This window comes from Loxodonta africana, chromosome 6 (assembly GCF_030014295.1).
Source record: "Loxodonta africana isolate mLoxAfr1 chromosome 6, mLoxAfr1.hap2, whole genome shotgun sequence".
In the NCBI taxonomy this organism is placed as follows: domain Eukaryota; kingdom Metazoa; phylum Chordata; class Mammalia; order Proboscidea; family Elephantidae; genus Loxodonta; species Loxodonta africana.
The window spans coordinates 105,739,559-105,761,749 of NC_087347.1; the positions used below are offsets into that span (position 1 = coordinate 105,739,559).

Sequence of the window (22,191 nt, forward strand, 5' to 3'; positions counted from 1 at the left end):
AAGCACTGATAATACGAACTTGGAAACAGAAATATGTCTACCTTTGTGAGGGTCTCTAACATTAACAATAAGTTTTTAGGCAATTGTAAGTCCTTTGGAAACCTGGTGGTATAGTGGTTAACTACTATGACGGCTAACCAAAAGATTGGCAGTTCGAATCCACCAGGTGCTCCTTGGAAACTCTGTGGGGCGGTTCTACTCAGTCCTATAGGGTTACTACGAGTCAGAATCAACTAGATGGCAATGGGTTTTTTTTTTTCTTTTGATAAGTCACTTGAAAGTATTTAGAAAATTTCTGAATTTGGACATAGAAGCATGAAGAATGTGGCAAACAATCTTTATGTTGATTTTGACTTGGTATGCAGTAATAAAAGAATGCATAACAAAGTTATCTTTGTAAACTAGCCTTGAGATAGAAATTTAAATAACTTCCTTAATCTCTAACCTTGAAGAGAAGATGTAACATTCAGCTAGTCTCTAACCACGGAGAGAAGGTATAGCAAACTAGTCTTTGAAATCACGCTGGCCTTATCATGAGAGGCCAAGGTGGAAAATTCACATGTAAACCCTGAATTTCTTCTGCTTACTCACTGAGAGAAGGCAGAGATGGAGCCCCCTTTACAGACTGACTCTAGAAAGACTGAGACTCTCGACTGAGATTCTGTCTACCAACACTTATCTCAAACCCTAGCTATAAGGTACCTCCACCAAATTCGGGCCATAGTCAAGCCTTCCTCCCGAGAACCTGTTGTAAAAGGTAAAAGTGTAAAGTTTAAACACTGAGACTGTAACCATTGAACTAACATTGTAATCATAATTTTTCATTCTAATTCTCCAGTTCTAAAATGAAAGTTGCAAGGTCTTATTTGCGTACCTTTTCATGACTACCTTGTAATAAACTAAACAAGTTTATGCATGACTGTCTTAGTTATCAAGTGCTGCTACAACAGGAATACCACAAGTGCATGGCTTTTACAAACACAAATTTATTCTCTCACAGTTTAGGAAGGTAGAAGTCCAAATTCAGGGTGCCAGCTTCAGGGGAACGCTTTCTCTGTCTGTCTACTCTGGGGGAAGCTCCTTGTCGTCAATCTTCCCCTAGTCTAGGAGCTTCTCAGTGCCGGGACCCTGGGTCCAAAAGGCGTACTCTGCTCCTGACTACTCTTGCTTAGTGGTAATGAGGTTCCTCTGCTCTCCGCTCAATTCTCTCTTTTATATGTCAGAAAAGATTGATTCAAGATACAATCTAATTCTATAGATTGAGTCCTGCCTCATTAGCATAACTGCCTCTAATCCTGCCTCATTAACATCATAGAGGTTAGGATTTATAACACATAGGCTAATTACATCAGATCAGAAAATGGTGGACAACCACACAATACTGCGGTTCATGGCCTAGCCAAGTTGACACAAATTTTGGCAGCACACAATTCAATTCATGACAACAACAAAACTATCTCTCTATTATTTCTAAGATTAAAATCCTGCTTCCAACTGTTTGAAATGCAGCAGCTTCCTTCTTGGATTATGAGATCAAGGCCAAAATTCACAAAGCAACAACAGAGAAACAACTGTTTTTTTCTTTTTTCATGAAGAGTTCTCAAACAAACTAATAACATCAGTGAATAGCACCACTATTCACCTCTACCAGAAATTTTTAGCTTATGCTATGCTTGTTGTAATATTATATCAGGTTTATTTAGTGAGTATTTCAAATATTTCTTGAATCACTTCCCCTCTCTCCACCGCCACTGCATTTGCTTGGATTTTCATAAATCCTTCTTGATTTCTACAAAATCATCCTAGATGATGATTTCCTTAACTCTATTCTTCCCCTCCCCGATGTGTCTGCCTAGAGGATGGAGGGCAAGGTTATTGTGTAAATTGTCTCAGGGAACAAAGGATTATCTTCAAAGCTTTGAAGGCTGATGTAACGTGTTCTGCTGATGTGCTGAATGCCTATTATGCCTTGTTTCCCTTCAGTGTCTCCCATTTGTAATGGAAATGTCTAGCTTGTGCCTGTTCTGTCCTCGTACCACTGGAAGCAGATAACTTGTATTCTAGATTTCACAGTTGAAGAGGAATTTTTGGATTTTGGTCTTGGAGTTAAGACTTTTGCTATGATCTGATGGGATGAATATGTTTTTGCATGTTGCAAGGATGTGATTTTTGGGGGGCAAAAGGGTAGAATGCCATGGATCAAATTATGTCCCCCCAAAAATATGTGTGTCAACTTGGTTAGGCCATGATTCCCAGTATTCTGTGGTTGTTCTCCATTTTGTGCTTGTAATTTTATGTTGAGAGGATTAGGGTGGGATTGTAACACCACCCTTACTCAGGCCACCTCCCTGATCCAAGGTAAAGGAGTTTCCTTGGGGTGTGGCCTGTACCATCTTTTACCTCTCGAGAGATAAAACGAAAGGGAAGCAAGCAGAGAGTGGGGGACCTCATACCACCAAAAAAGCACTGCCAGAAACAGAGTGTGTCCTTTGGACCTGAGGTTCCTGTGCTGAGATGCTCCCAGACCAAGGAAAGACGGATGACAAGGATCTTCCTCCAGAGCTGGCAGAGAGAGAAAGCCTTTCCCTGTAGCTGACACTCTGAATTTGGACTTTTAGCTTACTTTACTGTGAGGAAATAAATTTCTCTTTTTTAAAGCCATCTACTTGTGGTATTTCTGTTATAGCAGCACTAGATGACTAAGACAAGTGGATAAACAAATTATGGTATATTCACACAATGGAATACTATGTAACTATGAAGAACAACAACGAATCTGTGAAACAGCTCATAACATGGAGGAATCTGTAAGGCATTAGGCTGAGTGAAATTAGTCAGTCGCAAAAGGAAAAATGTCATATGAGACCATTATTACAAGAACTCAAGAAAAGGTTTAAACACGAAGAAAACATTCTTTGATGGTTATGAGGCTGGGGAGGGAGGGAGAGGGGTATTCACTAACTAGATAGTAGACAAGTATCATCTTAGATGAGGGGAAGGACAACATACAATACATGGGAAGTAAGCACAATTGGACTAAACCAAAGCTAAGAAATTTCCTGAATACAACCAAACTCTCTGAAGGACAGAGTAGCAGGGGTGCAGATCTGGGGACCATGGTTTCAGGCAACATCTAGGTCAATTGGCATAACAAAGTTCATTAAGAAAATGCTCTGCTTCCCACTTTGGTGAGTGGTGTCTGAGTTCTTAAAAGCTAGCAAGCTGCCATTTAAGATACATCAATGGGTCCCAACCCACCTGGAGCAAAGGAGAATGAAGAACACCAAAGACACGAGGAAAATATGAGCTGGAAAGACGGAAACGGCCACATAAACCAGAGATACCATCAGCCTGAGACCAGAAGAACTAGACACTGCCCGGCCACCACCAATGACTGCCCTGACAGGAAACACAACAGAGTCCGTGATGGAGCAGGAGAAAAGTGGGGTGCAAAGCTCAAATTCTAGAAAAAAGACCAAACTTAATGGTCTGACTGAAACTGGAGGGACCCCAGAAAACATGGCCCTGGGCTCTCTGTTAGCCCAAAACTAAAACCATTCCCAAAGCCAACTCTGCAGACAAAAATTAGACTTTTTTATAAGACATAAAATGATACTTGTGAAGCTCAAGTAAACACATGAGACTAAATGTGCAGCTCCTGTCTGGAGGTAAGATGAGAAGGCAGAGAGGAACAGGAGCTGGTTGAACGGACAAGGGAAATACAGTGTGGAAAGGAGGAATGTGCTGTGATATTATAGGGGGAGTAACTAGGGTCACATATCAATGTGTGTATAAACTTTCATTTGAGAAAATAACTTGAACTGTAAACTTTCACTTAACCTGCTGCCATCAAGTCAATTCCAACTCACAGAGACCCTATAGGACAGAGTAGAACTGCCCCATAGCGTTTCCAAGGAGCACCTGGAAGGTTTGAACTGCTGACCTCTTGGTTAGCAGCTGTAGCACTTAACAGCTACACCACCAGAGTTTTCAACTTTCACTTAAAGCACAGTTAAAAAAAAATAAGTAAATAAAAGAAAACCCTATGGGAACAAAAAAGAAAGCTCTGTGGGGCACAGTTCTATTCTGATACGTATGGAGTCACTGAGTGAAAATCAACTCGACAACTAACAACAACAACATAATGTAATGTAATAAATTGATTCCTTGAAAACAGTTTCCCTAGGATGTGTTCTGGCTCCAAACTATAAATAGTTATTTTGGCAGAACTTTCCACTTTTCACTGTGCTTTCTTTCCACTGCCTGACCTACAGCCTGGGGGACAGAGGACTACAAGAGTCTCCAGCCTGTCACCTGACCTACAGAGTTTGGATTTGCTAAGCCTCCACATCTCTTGCTAATGCTTTCATGCAGCTGGAACTTCATCCTGTAGCACCATGAGTTCTTGATCATGTGGTATCTTCTGAAATGTTTCAACAAACTGATACAACGCTGGAAGTGCTCACTCGTCTATGCCAAGAAATTTGGAAGACAGCTTCCTGACGAAACTACTGGAAGAGGTCCATATTTGTGCTCCTTCCAAAAAAAAGGTGATCCAACAGAATGTAGAAATTTTTAAAATAATATCATTAATATCACACTCAAGTAAAATTATGCTAAATATAATTCTAAAACAGTTGCAGCATAACAGACAGGGAAGTGCTAGAAATTCAAGCTGGATTCAGAGAAGGATGTGGAATGAGGGACATCACTGCTGATGTCAGCTGGATCTTGACTGAAAGGAGAGAATATCAGGAAGACGTTACCTGTGTTTTATTGACTATGCAAAAGCATTAGACTGCATGGATCATAATAAGTTACGAATTACATTGGGAAGAATAAGAATTTCAGAACCCTTATTGTGTTCATGCAAAACCTGTACATAGACCAAGGGGGAGTTGTTCGAACAGAACAAGGGGATAGTGCATGGTTTAAAGTTAGGGAAGTTTGCTTGAAAGTGAAGAGGACTTGAAACACTGATGAAGATCAAAGATGACAGCCTTCTGTATGAATTACACCTTAAGACAAAGAAAATAAAAATCCTCACAACCGGACTAATAAGCAAGATCATGTCATGATAAAGGAAGAAAACATTGAAGTTGTCAAGGATTTCATTTTACTTGGATCCACAATCAACACCCATGGAAGCAGCAGCCAAGAAATCAAATGACATATTGCTCTGGGCAAATGTGCAGTCAAAGACTTCTTTAAAGTATTGAAAAGCAAAGATGTCACTTTGAGGATTAGACTCAAAAAAAAAAAAAAGACTCAAGCCATGGTATTTTCAATCACTTCATACGCATGTGAAAGCTGGACGACGAATAAGGAAGACCAAAAATTTGATTCCTTTGAATTATTGTGTTGGCAAAGAATATAGAGTATACCATGGACTGCCAGAAGAACGAACAAATTTGTCTCGGAAGAAGTACAACCAGAATGCTCCTTAGAAGCAAGGATGGCAAGACTTCGTTTTACGTGCTTTGGACATGTTATCAGGAGGAACCAGTCCCTGGAGAAGAATATCATGCTTAATAAAGTAGTGGGTCATCAAAAAAGAGGAAGATCCTCAAAGAGAGAGGCTGACACAGTGGCTGTAAGAATGGGCTCAAATATAGGGATGATTGTGAGAAAGGCACAGGACCAGGCAATGTTTCTTTCTGTTGTACATAGGGTCGCTATGAGTAGGAACCAACTTCAAGGCATCTAACACCAACAGCCCTCCACAATCTCATCAGCCAGTTCCTTGAAGTAAATCAATCTCTCTCTGTCTCTTCTCTCTCTCTCTTTATATATACATCTCAGTGGTTATAGTTTTCTAGAGATCCCTGACTAAAACACTGTTGATACCTAGATTCGATGAGCCACTTCCCTTTATTTCTGGAGAAAACGTAAATTAGCACAACTGTCTTCCTGAATAACCGTTTGGCATTCCAACGTAAAGGCCTTAAAAGATTTGTCTTATGTTTCTGCAAAAAGAGTATGTCTTCTGGGAATATCCAATATGCTGTCAGAGATTCAGGTACAAGGATGTTACAAACGGGAATATTATTATTTCAAAAAAATTTATATATATCCTTTCCAATGTTTATACCTTAAAGTTTGTGTGTGTGTGTGTGTGTGTGTGCGGTTTTGTTTTTTGGTCTTATTTGTCGTCTAGGACCTTCAGAATCATATTAAACATAAGTGCAACACCAGGTAAGTAAAAATGATTTTGACCCTTTCTCTAAAAACATCTCAGAGTGTAGCTAGGAACAGAAGAAAACTTACTTATTTTGAAGAAAATTTTAATTAGAAACCCAACACAAGCATTATATTTAATGGCAAAACATCAGGGAACTTTTCATAATACTGGCTTGTGCCTGTAGCCTTAAAAAAAAAAATCCCTTTCTGTCAAGTTCATTTCGACTCGTGGAGACGTGTTGCAGAATAGAACTGCCTCATAGGGCTTTCTTAGCTGTAATCTTTATGAAAGCAGATCACCAGGCCTTTCTTTAGGGGAACCACTGGTGGGCTCAAACAGCCAATCTTTAGGTTAGTAGCTGAAAGCATCACCCAGAGACTAGTTTTTCTTTAGGATTCAAAAAAAAAAAAAAAAATTATATATTGGAAGTTATGATTTAAAACTTGTTTAGGTTCTTTGTTTTTAATTGTTTTAGTTGCTAAAGAACATTTGTTCTCCATATTATGCTACCTTACTTGTTGCCATTGAGTTGATTCTAAATCATAGAATGACCTATAGGACTGAGTAGAATTGCCCCATAGGGTTTCCAAGGCACAGCTGGTAGATTTGAACTGCCAACCTTTTGGTTAGCAGCCAAATGCTTAACCACTGTGTCACCAGAGCTCCTTTCTCAGCCTAGTCTGGGTTAAATAACACTCCCACATTCAGCCTTCTAGGACTCATAACACAAAGAGCACTATCTGGTAGTGAGCGTATATTACATTACTATTAAGTTTGTTTACTACATCTGCCTTCTCCTACTAGAATATAAGTTCAGATAGGTGACAACCTTGGACTTTAGTTCATTAACAAACTGTTCTGAGAAAAGGGTCTAGAACACAAATGAAAAAAAAAAAAAAGTTGCCATCAAGTTGATTTGAATTCATAGCGATCCTCACTCCAGAATTACTGTATAAGAGCCTCTGAGGGTAAGGCCTAGCAATGTGTTTTAACAAGCCCCCAAGAGATTCTGATACACACTAAAATTTTATAACGACTATTCTAGATCACTTAGGATGATATCATAGAGTTGGATCAATTAATTTCCATTCTCACTCTGTGAGAACATAGTAAGTGCTTAATGCATGTTTGTTGAACGGACGCACCCTCAGAACAAGAACAAGAAGAGTAAGAATGGAAATTCATTCAACTTTGTGATATCATCCTACCAAAAAATCAAACCAAACCTGTTGCCGTTGAGTAGATTCCTATTCATAGCGAATCCTATAGGAAAGAGTAGAACCTCCCCATAGAGTTTCCAAGGAGCACCCGGTGGATTCAAACTGCCGACCTTTTGGTTACCAGCCATAGCATTTAACCACTATGCTATCCTATATAGAATAGTCATTTTCAAACTTTTAATGTGTTATCAGAATCTCCTCAAAGGCTCGTTAAAACACAGATTGCTGGACCTCACCCTCCAGAGTCACTTATTCAGAAATTCTGGAGGGAGATCCAAGAATCTGCATTTCTAATAAATTCCCTGGAGATGCTAATGCTGTTGGTCAGGGAGCCACACTTTGTTAATCACTGATCTAGAAGAACTCTAAGTTAGTGAAATAAAATTTTATGTTATTCGCAGCTATATTTTTTAAATGAATAAATTGTTGGAATTCTCTGTTGAATCAATTCATCTTTGCTCTTATTTCTTTTCAGAATCAGCAATGACTTTTCCAAGATTGTGATTTTTTTTCAAATTTCAAGCTCTGATGGATAACTAAGTTAAATCAAAATGTCTAGAAAGATCTAGAATATTTTTCTTCTGTGATCTCAGATTACTTCACTTACAGCCTTACTTTATTTGATCTCATGTAGCTGTCATTTGTATCAATGTCTCCCTCAATTGATATTAAACAACTTTAAATTGAGTGTATGACTTTCTCTTCTTTCCTAGTTCCAGAATTCTACAGGATATTGAGAGCATGAGGAGCTAGATATACGTTTTAGGGTGAATATTGAAGTAGAGACTGTCATCATATGTTACATAACATAGGTGCCAAATAACACAGCTTTGTGACCCCCATCTCATCCACAAATTACATTAGCTGATGCTCTTAGATTCTGAGTACCTAAACCTGTACCTGCTTCATTCAGTATGAAGAAAAAAAATGAAAACCAGACTACGTAAATCACATGAAACGCATTTAGGTGGATTATTCCATTCAACTTGATAGCCTTGTTCATTGGTGTAAAATGGAATAAAGAAAACATAAAAAAATTGTTTTCCCTATTTTTTTCACCAAACTAAAAATAGAGCCAGATTATTGTACTCTTAAAAAAAAAAAAAATGCAGTATATATTCCTTAGGCATTTATTGCTGCTGCTTCTTTTTTTTTTTTAAAGTTCTACATACTCCATCTTTACTCACAGCATGCAAAGATGGTCATTCAAGTAACACCTCTCCTATTATACCCCAAGTCTCAAAATAATATTCCCTCTAAGATAAATATGCTATCATAAACTGGATGTCACCAAATAGGAGATACTCTAATACTGCATTGAAAAGCAATTGTTTTGAGCTTTAAGGGCTTAGAGAACAAGCAAATGCATCTGTCTATAATTTTCAATCAGTCACCCTATTGTTCAGAGAAGTAGATGACAGCATAAGCACCCCGTAAGCATTTTATTCAGAGGAGGAGAGGAACCATAAAGAATCTGAGGCTTAGGCAGACTGACAGGTTGATTTAATAGCACCAGAGACCTGCTGTTTCTCAGACACAATTGCAATGACTATTACGCAATGGAACAATGATTCAAAGATTTATGATAAATACATGCAATAGCAAATGTCAATAAATTAATAAAGTGATTAAAAAAAAATTTCCCAGTATCCTTACTTGGAGGCAGATCTTGCTTTTTGGGGATGTAAAAATACTCCCTGAAGTGCCTCAGCTTATCTTCCTCATCGAGGCGGAGAGCAACCTGCACGTCTGTGGGGCTACATCTGAGTTCTGCCGCAATACGTCGTATTGTGTCAGCTGGTAATTCAAGAGGTGAGGGCTCCATTGCAAGTTGTTCTCTAAAAATTAAGAAAAAAAAAATTAGCAACCATCATTTGCCTGTAGAAAATTTTCATACTCAGAAATAATATAACTGCCAAACCCCATGTCTGAGTGTTTATCCATAAAATGAAGAAAATAATAGTTACTTAGGGTTGTTGAAAGGTCTAAATTAGGTAATATGTGTAAACCCATTACAATGGCGTTCAGAAAAAAAAAAAAAAAAACCCGTTGCCAAGGACTGATTCCAAATCATGGTGTTCCAAAACTGAACAAACCCGTTGCCATCGAGCCCATTCCAACTTACAGCAACCGGATAGGACAGAGTAGAGCTGCTCCATACAGTTTTCAAGGAACACCTGGTGGATTCGAACTGCCGACCTTTTGGTTAGCAGCTGTAGCTTCATAGTGTTCAGGACAGAGTAAGTATTAAATGCTAGCTCTTCTTATTCATATTATGAGGGAAAAGTGGGCCTGTTAGTGACTTTCAAACATTTAACTGTATCACTTTTTTCTCCAAATATCTCACTAAGAGTCAACATTAAAGATGCTTTTGTAAAAGTGTAGAAAAACAATGTGCCACCTAGCTTCTTCTTTTCCTCATTCCAAATCCACTGTCACATCCCCAGTCATTTTTTTTTTTTTTTAATTTTTATTAAGCTTCAAGTGAACATTTACCATTCCAATCAGTCTGTCACATGTAGGTTTACATACATCTTACTCCCTTCTCCCACTTGCTCTCCCCCTATTGAGTCAGCCCTTACAGTCTCTCGTTTCGTGCCAATTTTACCTTCTTCCCTCTCTCTCTATCTTCCCATCCCCCCTCCAGTCAAGAGTTGCCAACACACTCTCCTGTGTCCACCTGATTTAATTAGCTCACTCTTCATCAGTATCTCTCTCCCCCCCACTGACCAGTCCTTTTCATGCCTGATGATTTGTCTTCGGGGATGGTTCCTGTCCTGTGCCATCAGAAGTTCTGGGGAGCATTGTCTCTGTGATTCCTCTAGTCGCAATCATACCATTAGGTGTGGTCTTTTCATGAGAATTTGGGGTCTGCATCCCATTGGTCTCCTGCTCCCTCAGGAGTTGTCTGTTGTGTTCCCTGACAGAGCAGACATCGATTGTGGCCGGGCACCAACTAGTTCTTCTGGTCTCAGGATATTGTTGGTCTCTGGTTCAAGTGGCCCTTTCTGTCTCTTGGGTTCTTAGTTGTCGTGTGACCTTGGTGTTCTTCCTTTGCCTTTGCTCCCGGTGGGTTGAGACCAATTAATGTATTTTAGATGGCTGCTTGTTGGCATTTAGGACCCCAGGTGCCACAATTCAAAGTGGGATGCAGAGTGTTTTCATAATAGAATTGTTTTGCCCATTGATTTAGAAGTCCTCTCAAACCAAGTTCCCCAGACCCCAGCCCCTGCTTCGCTATCCTTTGAAGCTTTCATTTTATCCCGGAAACCTCTTTACTTTTAATCCTGTCCAATTAGGCTGACCTTCCATGTTTTGAGTGTTGTCTTTCCCTTCACCCAAAGCAGTTCCCATCTACAGATTGATCAATAAAAAGCCCTCTCCCTCCCTCCCTCCCTCCCTCCCCCCTTTGTAACCACAAAAGTATGTGTTCTTTTCCGTTTTTTCTATTTCTCAAGATCTTATAATAGTGGTCTTATACAATATTTGTCCTTTTGCAACTGACTCATTTCGCTCAGCATAATGCCTTCCAGATTCCTCCATGTTATGAAGTGTTTCAGAGATTCGTCACTGTTCTTTATCGATGCGTAGTATTCCATTGTGTGAATATACCACAATTTATTTACCCATTCGTCCGTTGATGGACATCTTGTTTGCTTCCAGCTTTTTGCTATTGTAAACAGAGCTGCAATAAACATGGGTGTGCATATATCTGTTTGTGTGAAGGGTCTTGTATTTTTAGGGTATATTCCGAGGAGTGGGATTTCTGGGTTGTATGGTAGTTCTATTTCTAACTGTTTAAGATAACGCCAGATGGATTTCCAAAGTGGTTGTACCATTTTACAACCCCACCAGCAGTGTATGAGAGTTCCAGTCTCTCCGCAGCCTCTCCAACATTTATTATTTTGTGTTTTTTGAATTAATGCCAGTCTAGTTGGTGTGAGATGGAATCTCATCGTAGTTTTAATTTGCATTTCTCTAATGACTAATGATCGAGAGCATTTTCTCATGTATCTGTTGGCTGCCTGAATATCTTCCTTAGTGAAATGTGTGTTCATATCCTTTGCCCACTTCTTGATTGGGTTGTTTGTCTTTTTGTGGTTGAGTTTTGACAGAATCATGTAGATTTTAGAGATCAGGCGCTGGTCTGAGATGTCATAGCTGAATATTCTTTCCCAGTCTGTAGGTGGTCTTTTTACTCTTTTGGTGAAGTCTTTAGATGAGCATAGGTGTTCGATTTTTAGGAGCTCCCAGTTATCGGGTTTCTCTTCATCATTTTTGGTAATGTTTTGTATTCTGTTTATGCCCTGTATTAGGGCTCCTAGGGTAGATCCTATTTTTTCTTCCATGATTTTTATCGTTTTAGTCTTTATGTTTAGGTCTTTGATCCACTTGGAGTTAGTTTTTGTGCATGGTGTGAGGTATGGGTCCTGTTTCATTCTTTTGCAAATGGATATCCAGGTATGCCAGCACCATTTGTTAAAAAGACTATTATTTCCCCAATTGACTGACACTGGTCCTTTGTCAAATATCAGCTGCTCATAAATGGATGGATTTATATCTGGATTCTCAATTCTATTCCATTGGTCTATGTGCCTGTTGTTGTACCAGTACCAGGCTGTTTTGACTACTGTAGCTATATAATAGGTTCTGAAATCAGGTAGGGTGAGGCCTCCCACTTTCTTCTTCTTTTTCAGTAATGTTTTGCTTATCCGGGGGTTCTTTCCTTTCCATATGAAATTAGTGATTTGTTTCTCTATTCCCTTAAAGTATGACATTGGTATTTGGATTGGAAGTGCGTTGTATGTATAAATGGCTTTTGGTAGAATAGACATTTTTACTATGTTAAGTCTTCCTATCCATGAGCAGGGTATGTTTTTCCATTTAAGTGTGTCCTTTTGAATTTCTTGTAGCAGAGTTTTATAGTTTTCTTTGTATAGGTCTTTTACATCCTTGGTAAGATTTATTCCTAAGTATTTTATCTTCTTGGGGGCTACTGTGAATGGTATTGATTTGGTTATTTCCTCTTCGGTGTTCTTTTTGTTGATGTAGAGGAATCCAAGTGATTTTTGTATGTTTATTTTATATCCTGAGACTCTTCCAAACTCTTCTATTAGTTTCAATAGTTTTCTGGAGGATTTCTTAGGGTTTTCCATGTATACGATCATGTCATCTGCAAATAGTGATAGCTTTACTTCCTCCTTACCAATCTGGATACCCTTTATTTCTTTGTCTAGCCTAATTGCTCTGGCTAGGACTTCAAGTACGATGTTGAATAAGAGTGGTGATAAAGGGCATCCTTGTCTGGTTCCCGTTCTCAAGGGAAATGCTTTCAGGTTCTCTCCATTTAGAGTGATATTGGCCGTCGGCTTTGCATATATGCCCTTTATTATGTTGAGGAATTTTCCTTCAATTCCTATTTTGGTGAGAGTTTTTATCATAAATGGGTGTTGGACTTTGTCAAATGACTTTTCTGCATCAATTGATAAGATCATGTGGTTTTTGTCTTTTGTTTTATTTATGTGATGGATTACATTAATGGTTTTTCTGATATTAAACCAGCCTTGCATACCTGGTATAAATCCCACTTGATCAGGGTGAATTATTTTTTTGATGTGTTGTTGGATTCTATTGGCTAGAATTTTATTAAGGATTTTTGCATCTATGTTCATGAGGGATATAGGTCTAAAATTTTCTTTTTTTGTAATGTCTTTACCTGGTTTTGGTATCAGGGAGATGGTGGCTTCATAGAATGAGTTGGGTAGTATTCCGTCTTTTTCTATACTTTGAAATACCTTCAATAGTAATGGTGTTAAGTCTTCCCTGAAGGTTTGGTAGAACTCTGCAGTGAAGCCATCTGGGCCAGGACTTTTTTTTGTTGGGAGTTTTTTGATTACCGTTTCAATCTCTTTTTTTGTTATGGGTCTATTTAGTTGTTCTACTTCTGAATGTGGTAGTTTAGGTAGGTAGTATTGTTCCAAGAATTTATCCATTTCTTCTAGGTTTTCAAATTTGTTAGAGTACAATTTTTCATAATAATCTGAAATGATTCTTTTAATTTCATTTGGTTCTGTTGTGATGTGGTCCTTCTCGTTTCTTATTCGGGTTATTTGTTTCCTTTCCTGTTTTTCTTTAGTCAGTCTAGCCAATGGTTTATCAATTTTGTTAATTTTTTCAAAGAACCAGCTTTTGGCTTTGTTAATTCTTTCAATTGTTTTTCTGTTCTCTAATTCATTTAGTTCAGCTCTAATTTTTATTATTTGTTTTCTTCGGGTGCCTGATGGATTCTTTTGTTGCTCACTTTCTATTTGCTCAAGTTGTCGGGACAGTTCTCTGATTTTGGCTCTTTCTTCTTTTTGTATGTGTGCATTTATCGATATAAATTGGCCTCTGAGCACTGCTTTTGCTGTGTCCCAGAGGTTTTGATAGGAAGTATTTTCATTCTCGTTGCTTTCTAAGAATTTCCTTATTCCCTCCTTGATGTCTTCTATAACCCAGTCTTTTTTCAGGAGGGTATTGTTCATTTTCCAAGTATTTGATTTCTTTTCCCTAGTTTTTCTGTTATTGATTTCTAGCTTCACTGCCTTGTGGTCTGAGAAGATGCTTTGTAATATTTCGATGTTTTGGATTCTGGAAAGATTTGTTTTATGCCCTAATATGTGGTCTATTCTAGAGAATGTTCCATGTGCGCTAGAAAAAAAAGTATATTTTGCAGCAGTTGGGTGGAGAGTTCTGTATAAGTCAATGAGGTCAAGTTGGTTGATTGTTGTAAGTAGGTCTTCCGTGTCTCTATTGAGCTTCTTACTGGATGTCCTGTCCTTCTCCGAAAGTGGTGTGTTGAAGTCTCCTACTATATATGTGGAGGTGTCTATCTCACTTTTCAATTCTGTTAAAATTTGATTTATGTATCTTGCAGCCCTGTCATTAGGTGCGTAAATATTTAATATGGTTATGTCTTCCTGATCAATTGTCCCTTTTATCATTATATAGTGTCCTTCTTTATCCTTTGTGGCGGATTTAAGTCTAAAGTCTATTTTGTCAGAAATTAATATTGCTACTCCTCTTCTTTTTTGCTTATTGTTTGCTTGATATATTTTTTTCCATCCTTTGAGTTTTAGTTTGTTTGTGTCTCTAAGTCTAAGGTGTGTCTCTTGTAGGCAGCATATAGATGGATCGTGTTTTTTTATCCAGTCCGTGACTCTCTGTCTCTTTATTGGTGCATTTAGTCCATTTACATTCAGCGTAATTATAGATAAGTAAGTTTTTAGTGCTGTCATTTTGATGCCTTTTCATGTGTGTTGTTGGCCATTTCATTTTTCCACATGCTTTTTTGTGCTGAGACGTTTTTCTTAGTAGCTTGTGAGATCCTCATTTTCATAATGTTTAACTTTGTGTTTATTGAGTCGTTACGTTTTTCTTGGCTTTTTTCTTGAGTTATGGGATTGATATTCCTTTTTGTGGTTACCTTTTTATTTACCCCTATTTTTCTAAGTAAAAAGCTAACTTCTATCCTTCTATTTCGCCTTGTATCACTCTCCATCTGGCAGTTCAATGCCTCCTATATTTAGTCCCTCTTTTTGATTATTTTGATCGTTTATCTATTGATTTCCATGATTTCCTGTTGTGTGTATTATTTTGTTTATTTATTTATTTTTTAGAATTAGTCTTAATTTGTTTGTTTTTGTGCTTTCCCTGTTTGAGTTGTGTTGATATCAGGACGTTCTGTTTTGTGACCTTGTATTGTGCTGGTACCTGATATTATTGGTCATCCGGCCAAACAATCTCCTTTAGCATTTCTTGCAGTCTTGGTTTAGTTTTTGCAAATTCTCTAAACTTGTGTTTATCTGTAAATATCTTAATTTCTCCTTCATATTTCAGAGAGAGTTTTGCTGGATATATGATCCTTGGTTGGCAGTTTTTCTCGTTTAGTGCTCTGTATATGTCATCCCATTCCCTTCTTGCCTGCATGGTTTCTGCTGAGTAGTCTGAACTTATTCTTATTGATTCTCCCTTGAAGGAAACCTTTCTTTTCTCCCTGGCTGCTTTTAAAATTTTCTGTTTGTCTTTGGTTTTGGCAAGTTTGATGATGATATGTCTTGGTGTTTTTCTTTTTGGATCAATCTTAAATGGGGTTCGATGAGCATCTTGGATAGATATCCTTTCTTCTTTCATGATGTCAGGGAAGTTTTGTGTCAGGAGTTCTTCAACTATTTTCTCTGTGTTTTCTGTCCCCCCTCCCTGTTCTGGGACTCCAATTACTCGCAAGTTATCCTTCTTGATAGAGTCCCACATGATTCTTAGGGTTTCTTCATTTTTTTTAATTCTTTTATCTGATTTTTTTTCAGCTATGTTGGTGTTGTTTCCCTGGTCCTCCAGAAGTCCCAGTCTACATTCTAATTGCTCGAGTCTGCTCCTCTGACTTTCTATTGCGTTGTCAAATTCTGTAATTTTATTGTTAATCTTTTGGATTTCTACATGCTGTCTCTCTATGGATTCTTGCAACTTGTTAATTTTTCCACTATGTTCTTGAATAATCTTTTTGAGTTCATCAACAGTTTTATCAGTGTGTTCCTTGGCTTTTTCTGCATTTATCCTAATTTCATTTGTGATATCTTTAAGCATTCTGTAAATTAGTTTTTTATATTCTGTATCTGATAATTCCAGGATTGTATCTTCATTTGGGAAAGATTTTGATTCTTTTGTTTGGGGGGTTGGAGAAGCTGTCATGGTCTGTTTCTTTATGTGGTTTGATATGGACTGCTGTCTCCGAGCCATCACTGGGAAACTAGATTTTCCAAGTAGTCAGCTAAAAAAAAATGCAGTCAGATCCCTATCTGAATTCTCTCTCTGGCTCCGGGTATTCGGATGTTAATGGGGTCGCCTGGGGAGGGTGGGGGAGGGATCTGAGAGCTAGGAGTGTAGCACCACAGAATATAGAGCTGAACAACACGTTCACGCTCCACCCCCGTTCGCCAAAATCCGGGCTGGACGGGTCCCTGGCTAGGACACTGCTTTCCTTGTTCGGAAACCAGTCAATTCCTCCTGGGGACTTCCTCCGGTGCGCGGCACCGCTCGTGGGCACTGGGTGGGCGTTTCCCGCACTAACGGGTGGGCCCGCCCCCAGGGTCTATTCAGGCGATTATAATTAGGTCCCGCGGTCACGCCCCGCCTGTGCGCGCGCCCAAATCCCAGCGGGATGACTTCCGGGTTAAGACGCTGCTTTCCCTGTTCGGGAACCAGTCACTTCCTCCCCGGGACTTCTCCTTCCAGAGCGCCACACCTCTCGCGCGAACTGGTTTGGGGTCACCTGCACGGCCAGGTGGGCCCGCCCCCTGGGTCAATTCAGGGCAATAAAAATGGACTCCGTGCTCACGCCCCGCTCGTGCGCGCGCCCAAGCCCCGGCAAGACGACACCCTGTCTGGGACGCTACTTTCTGCGCTTCGGGACCAATCAGTTCCTCCGCACGGCCTGGTGGGCCCGCCCCCTGGGTCAATTCAGGGCAATAAAAATGGACTCCACGCTCACGCCCCGCTGTTGCGCGCGCCCAAGCCCCGGCAAGACGACACCCTGTCTGGGACGCTACTTTCTGCGCTTCGGGACCAATCAGTTCCTCCCGGGGACTTCTCCTTCCGGTGTGCCACACCTCTCGCGCAAACTGGGAGGGCGTCACTCGCACGACCAGGTGGTCCCGCCCCCTGGGTCAATTCAGGGTAATAAAAATGGACCCCGCGCTCATGCCCCGCCCGCGCGCGCGCGCGCGTACCCAGATCCCAGCGGAATGGCTGCCCGTCTGGGATGCTGCTTTCCCTGTTTTGAGACCAGACACTTCCGGGGATTTCTCCCTCTGGTGTGCCGTGCCACACGCGCGGACTGGGTGTGCGTCCTCCCGCACGAACGTGTGGGCCCCGCCCTGGGGTCACTTTAGGGAAATATAGTTGACCCTCCACCCGCTCGCGCCCCGTCGGCTTCTCGCCTAACTCCCTGCGGGACAGCACCCCAGCTGGGACGCTGTTCTCCCCCCTCCCAGATCAGTCACTGCCTCCCGGGTGCTTCTCCCTCCGGCTGCGCCCCTACGCCGCCCGCGCCAACCTGCTAGGCTTCCTCCCGGGATGGGTTCGGGGGGGAAGGGGTGAGCCCCCTTTCTGTGCCGTCTGCCCCCCTGGGCTCTGCCCCCGATCGAGCTCCGAAGGTCACCTGCCTGGTGCGCTGGCTCCTAGTTCTGAAAACAGTCGCTGTCTGCCCGTATTTGTTCGTTTTCCGTCTCTAAGTCTGTGCTTGTTGTTCAGAGTTCGTAGATTGTTATGTATGTGATCGATTCCCTTGTTTTTCCGAGTCTTTGTTGCAAGAGGGATCCGCGGTAGCGTCCACCTAGTCCGCCATCTTGGCCCCCGCCGATCCCCAGTCATTTTTGGATCATAGTTTTAAAACCACTGACATATAAAAAACAGGACCTGATGGGTGAGATTATTCATTCAGTTAGAAACAGGAGACTATTTAAAAGAACCATAGAGAGAAGCTAGGGAATGGTAGGGTCTAGCAAGGGTATTTTCACGAGTGACTCGTTTTTTCATAGTAGAACAGAACAAACAATGGGTAATGCAACAAGTGAGTCCAGCGGTAGAAATTACCTCATTACATAATGGCTGGGGATGGACTAGCTATGGTTTCTGAAAAGGTGACAGGACAACCCAGTCTTTACAAGAGTTACTGACTCCTTCTAGACAAGGCTCTGGAAGCCTACCTGCTTGGTTTGTCCTAAACCCTATGTGCTGTTTTTCTGCTTTATTATCAAGTGTATCTTTCTTATAAATTCATTATTTGTGATAGCTTGATTGAGTTCCTGGCCTACTCTACTAAACTACATTCTATCTGAGGCTGGAATCTTGTTTAATTTGCTTTTATAATCATCCATTGTCAAGCAATACCTTGTAGACAGAATGTTTCAAAAGATGGCAGCTGAGTAAGAGAATAAACAAAAGAGCTTTGTGAATTATCTGGCCTGTTATTAAAGAATGTCCTCTCATTCTATCCACAGGGGAAACAGAGGAACATTTCCAGTGAGACTCAGAATCCAAGAAAATTTGCCTAAGATTTTGGACTTCTTTTGAGGAGTCTGCACTTTTGAGGGTTTATTGCTCCCCTTAAATGAGATTAACTAAAAAATAAACCAGTTATGTGCTTCTGTCGTATTCCCAGAGAAATTCAACTATCTTTTTTTTTTTTTTTAAAGGATATTCATCAATCTCTTTATATTTGTACCTCATTTAATCCTTCTAACAATCCTGAGGAACCAGAATCGTTTTCCTCCATTTAGAAACTAAACCCTGGAATAGGAAGGGCAGAAATAAAAATTAAGCAGAAGGAACTGATCCTGATCTTTGGCTGAGGAGTTGAGTCAGGGCCACGTGGGTGGAATGTACAGAGCAGAATTCATACTTGGAAACTCTCATTTTATTTATTTATTTTTTATCTCGAGTCCTGATTTTGTTTGCTTCTTTACCTCATTCTTTTTTTCTTTGACTTCTTTTTTTTCAGCTCTGAATTCAATCTGCAAAGTACCAAAAGGCTACAAATCTGAATCCAAATTCATTTCCTCTTTTTAAATCAATCCTGCCTAATCCAGTCCCACCCTGACAAAGGCTAAAGTGGCTGGTTCCAAGTCTGAGCCTGTCTCAGCCCCAGTGAAGTCTACTCATAATCTCACCCACAATGATATTAAGATATCGGGTGGCATAGTAGTTTTTCCAGAAAAAGAAAGTCTGCCTGATGCCACCACTACTCACAGCCTCCAACTGCACAAATACAATCCTTAGTTCCCATAATAACATAGACAATGCCGTCACTCCAAGGAAGCAATTTATTAACCCATAATAATTGCCGCTTAATTCTGTATCCTTCCCACCCACTAAGAGAATTAGTGTTTCACAAGCCATAATGTTATGCCTTATTTAGTTTTACCATTTAAGAGTAAACTGACATCCTCTTATTTTGAAAAAAGGAAATTAAACCCAAGTTAAAGGAAAAAAAAAGCTTCAAATTTTATATTTCATATATATAGTCTAAGTCATGGTGACTTCATTTGTGTCAGAGTAGAACTGTGCTCCGTAAGGTTTCCAGTTAACTGTTTTCTTGTACGTAGATCACCAGGCCTTTCTCTGGAAGCACTTTGGGTAGACTCGAACCTCCAACCTTTTGGTTAGCAGTCAAACACCTAATCATTTGCCACAATCCACCCAGGGACTCCATATTTTACATACAAAAACAAAAAAAACAAACCCACTGCTGTCGAGTCGATTCCGACTCATAAAAAAGTGACCCTGTATTTAGTGTTAATTTTACTGAGGAGGTGAGCACACATACCGTATAGCCTTAGAAAAGTCACCTAACATCTCTGTGCTCCAATGTTCTATAAAGTAAATGTAAACTCTGCTTTATTCAGAGGATTGAGTTCAGGATCAAATGCTATTAATGAAGAGAAGTCCCTTATAAAGAGATAAAAGATATTTTTTATAATATTTGGCTATCTTTTTATATCAATACCTTCTAAAGGAAATTCCCATTTTACCTTCAATTTAACTTATGAAATCTCATAAGTTATGTTTTCACAGTTTTTTTTTTTTTAAGACAGTTAAAACTTTAAAGGCTGATTATAGAATCATCAAATTCAAGATCTATTCACAGAGGGGCCTCCAGTTAAACAGTTAAATAGATGACTGTGGTGACCCAATGGTTAATCTTTACACAGTTTTGGGTCTCAGGCCTAAAATGAGCAAACTGTGTGAGTTCAAAGTTTAGAACCTGGTAAATTATAATGAAAGAGAGTAGCTTTCCACTGAGGCAGTAAGAAAGTCTTATTTGATATATTTGTACATGTACAGAGTAACCTTCTTTAAAGGTATGATTGTTTAAGAAATGACTGTGATATAGCTACAGTGTATATTTCATACCTAGGATTATATGATTTGACTGTTGAACTTCACATTAATAAGAGCAACACATTTGTTCCAATGTTACTACCCAATAACACTCTACCCTCCTCAAAATAAAAGCAAGCAAACAAAGGAACAAAATCTTCATTTACTATGTAGAAAGAAGTATGCTAACTTTCCATTCTTAGGCAAATGTTTCATAATATGAAAGAGGAAGAAACTCTGCCCAAGAAGTAGACATTCTCACTTCTCTAAATAAATATTTAATATGACTAACAGCAGCATAAAACACTCTAAAGTTCACAAAAAAGAACAAAGCTTATTTAAAAATATCTTTTCCTCATTTGTTACCTTTGATTTGATCTAATTTTACAGTGTAAATTTAAGGAATAACAGGATTAACTTTAATTATTCAAATATAACCATCACTTAGTAGATGAATTGCAGTGTACTGTTGACATCCATTCTTTTTCCCTACTTTAGTAAAGTTCTCTTCTTTCAATCCAAATTTTCAAGGCGGAGTCCATGAAAATTGGATTGGGCTATTTTTGTTCTAAAGATGGTATAGAAAATAAAGACGATACTTCTAAAGTGTAACAACTATTCTACCAGAGAGAATTTTTCTTTGGAAAATCACTGTGTTTGTATAATCAGCGCCTCGATACTTACCGTCTGGGTTTCCAATGAGGTCCACAGCTTCCAGTCTGAGGAAAAAAAAAAATCTCTTAAGTATTTCTTGTAAGTTTATAGGTCAGCTGTCAGGGTAAGGTATTGAAAGCACTTCTACTCAGACTCCACCCTGTGGGGAATTTCTAAACTAACTTTAGCTCCTCCCACCCTGTCTAATCTAATTGTAAATCTCCAGTCATACACAAAAATCTAAGCAAAATTGTACTCGAGCTCCTGGTTTCAAACGCTGTGCCTTGCCTTGTTGCTCCTTCCCTTAAACAGCTTTGCCTTTTGCTGGTACTGTTAGCTACCTTTGAGTTGGTTCAGACTCACAGGGACTTCAGGCTTAGCAGAACAAAACCTAGTCCAGTCCTCTCTGCCCTTTAGACTCCTGTAAACACTTCCTAGCCCTCTAACTTAGCTTATTGGACATGTAATTGTCCTGAAGCTAAATTCAAAATTTTGCATTTCTTCCTCTGCTTTGGACTGAGGAATACGGCATGGACCAGAAACAATTTCTTTCCCAACTCTCAAAAGACATTTCACGTGGCTTTTGAGGCAGTAACTCACTGTCAAATAGATTGCGAGTTCAGAGTCTGACAGCAGAGTTTATGGCTTATTTAACAGGTGAACATTTTGTTCAAAACTTTAAAATACTCTCTCAATTCCAGAATACACATTATTGCCTAATTTGTGGGCTTTAAATACTTTAAATAAATCTAGACAGTTAAAAAGGCAATGAAGGGAAGAAAGTTAGGATCTGAAGAGTCTCAAGAAAATTAGTCTGGGAAATTTCATAAATGCAAATTAAGCCTATGGGCTATTTATTGTTCTACACGCATTATCTCCTCAGGCTTTTTCCTGTGCTTGTCCAATGAAAAAACTCTCTAGGGTGAGTCAATAGAACAGATGAACATTATTTCTGGTATAAAAACCACTAACAAAGACTGTCAGAAATAGAATTAAAGATGGAACTGGGACTAAATAACTGAATTACTTGTTAAGCACCCGCAACATGCAAGGTAAAGTAATATTTGATTTAGTCATCTCTACCATGTGTTCCCCTTATAACCAAGGACAAGTCACTTACCCTTTCTGAGCCTCAGTTTATCTATTAAATGTGGGATAAAAGTCCTGACAAGATAAATGAATAATTAAATAATGTCTGTAGAAAGCGTAGCATACCATGAC

At 39.4% G+C, this 22,191-nt stretch overlaps 1 protein-coding gene across 4 annotated transcripts in view; it reads right to left on the minus strand.

Moving 5' to 3' along the window:
* Positions 1–21,132, minus strand: part of KYNU (kynureninase) — a 180,276-nt gene extending 159,144 nt beyond the window's left edge. For 2 of the 4 annotated variants that reach the window (XM_064287256.1, XM_064287255.1), the window contains exons 1-3: positions 21,001–21,131; positions 17,601–17,853; positions 9,058–9,239 (exon numbers count right to left, since the gene is read on the minus strand). In XM_064287256.1, coding sequence (XP_064143326.1) covers positions 9,058–9,226 — 169 coding nt within the window. In that variant the 5' untranslated portion in view covers positions 9,227–9,239; positions 17,601–17,853; positions 21,001–21,131. Of the gene's footprint in view, positions 1–9,057; positions 9,240–17,600; positions 17,854–21,000 lie in introns of those variants that run through there. The other 2 variants (XM_003406022.4, XM_023542983.2) reach the window with 2 other exon arrangements.
* Between the last annotated feature and the right edge of the window lie 1,059 nt (positions 21,133–22,191).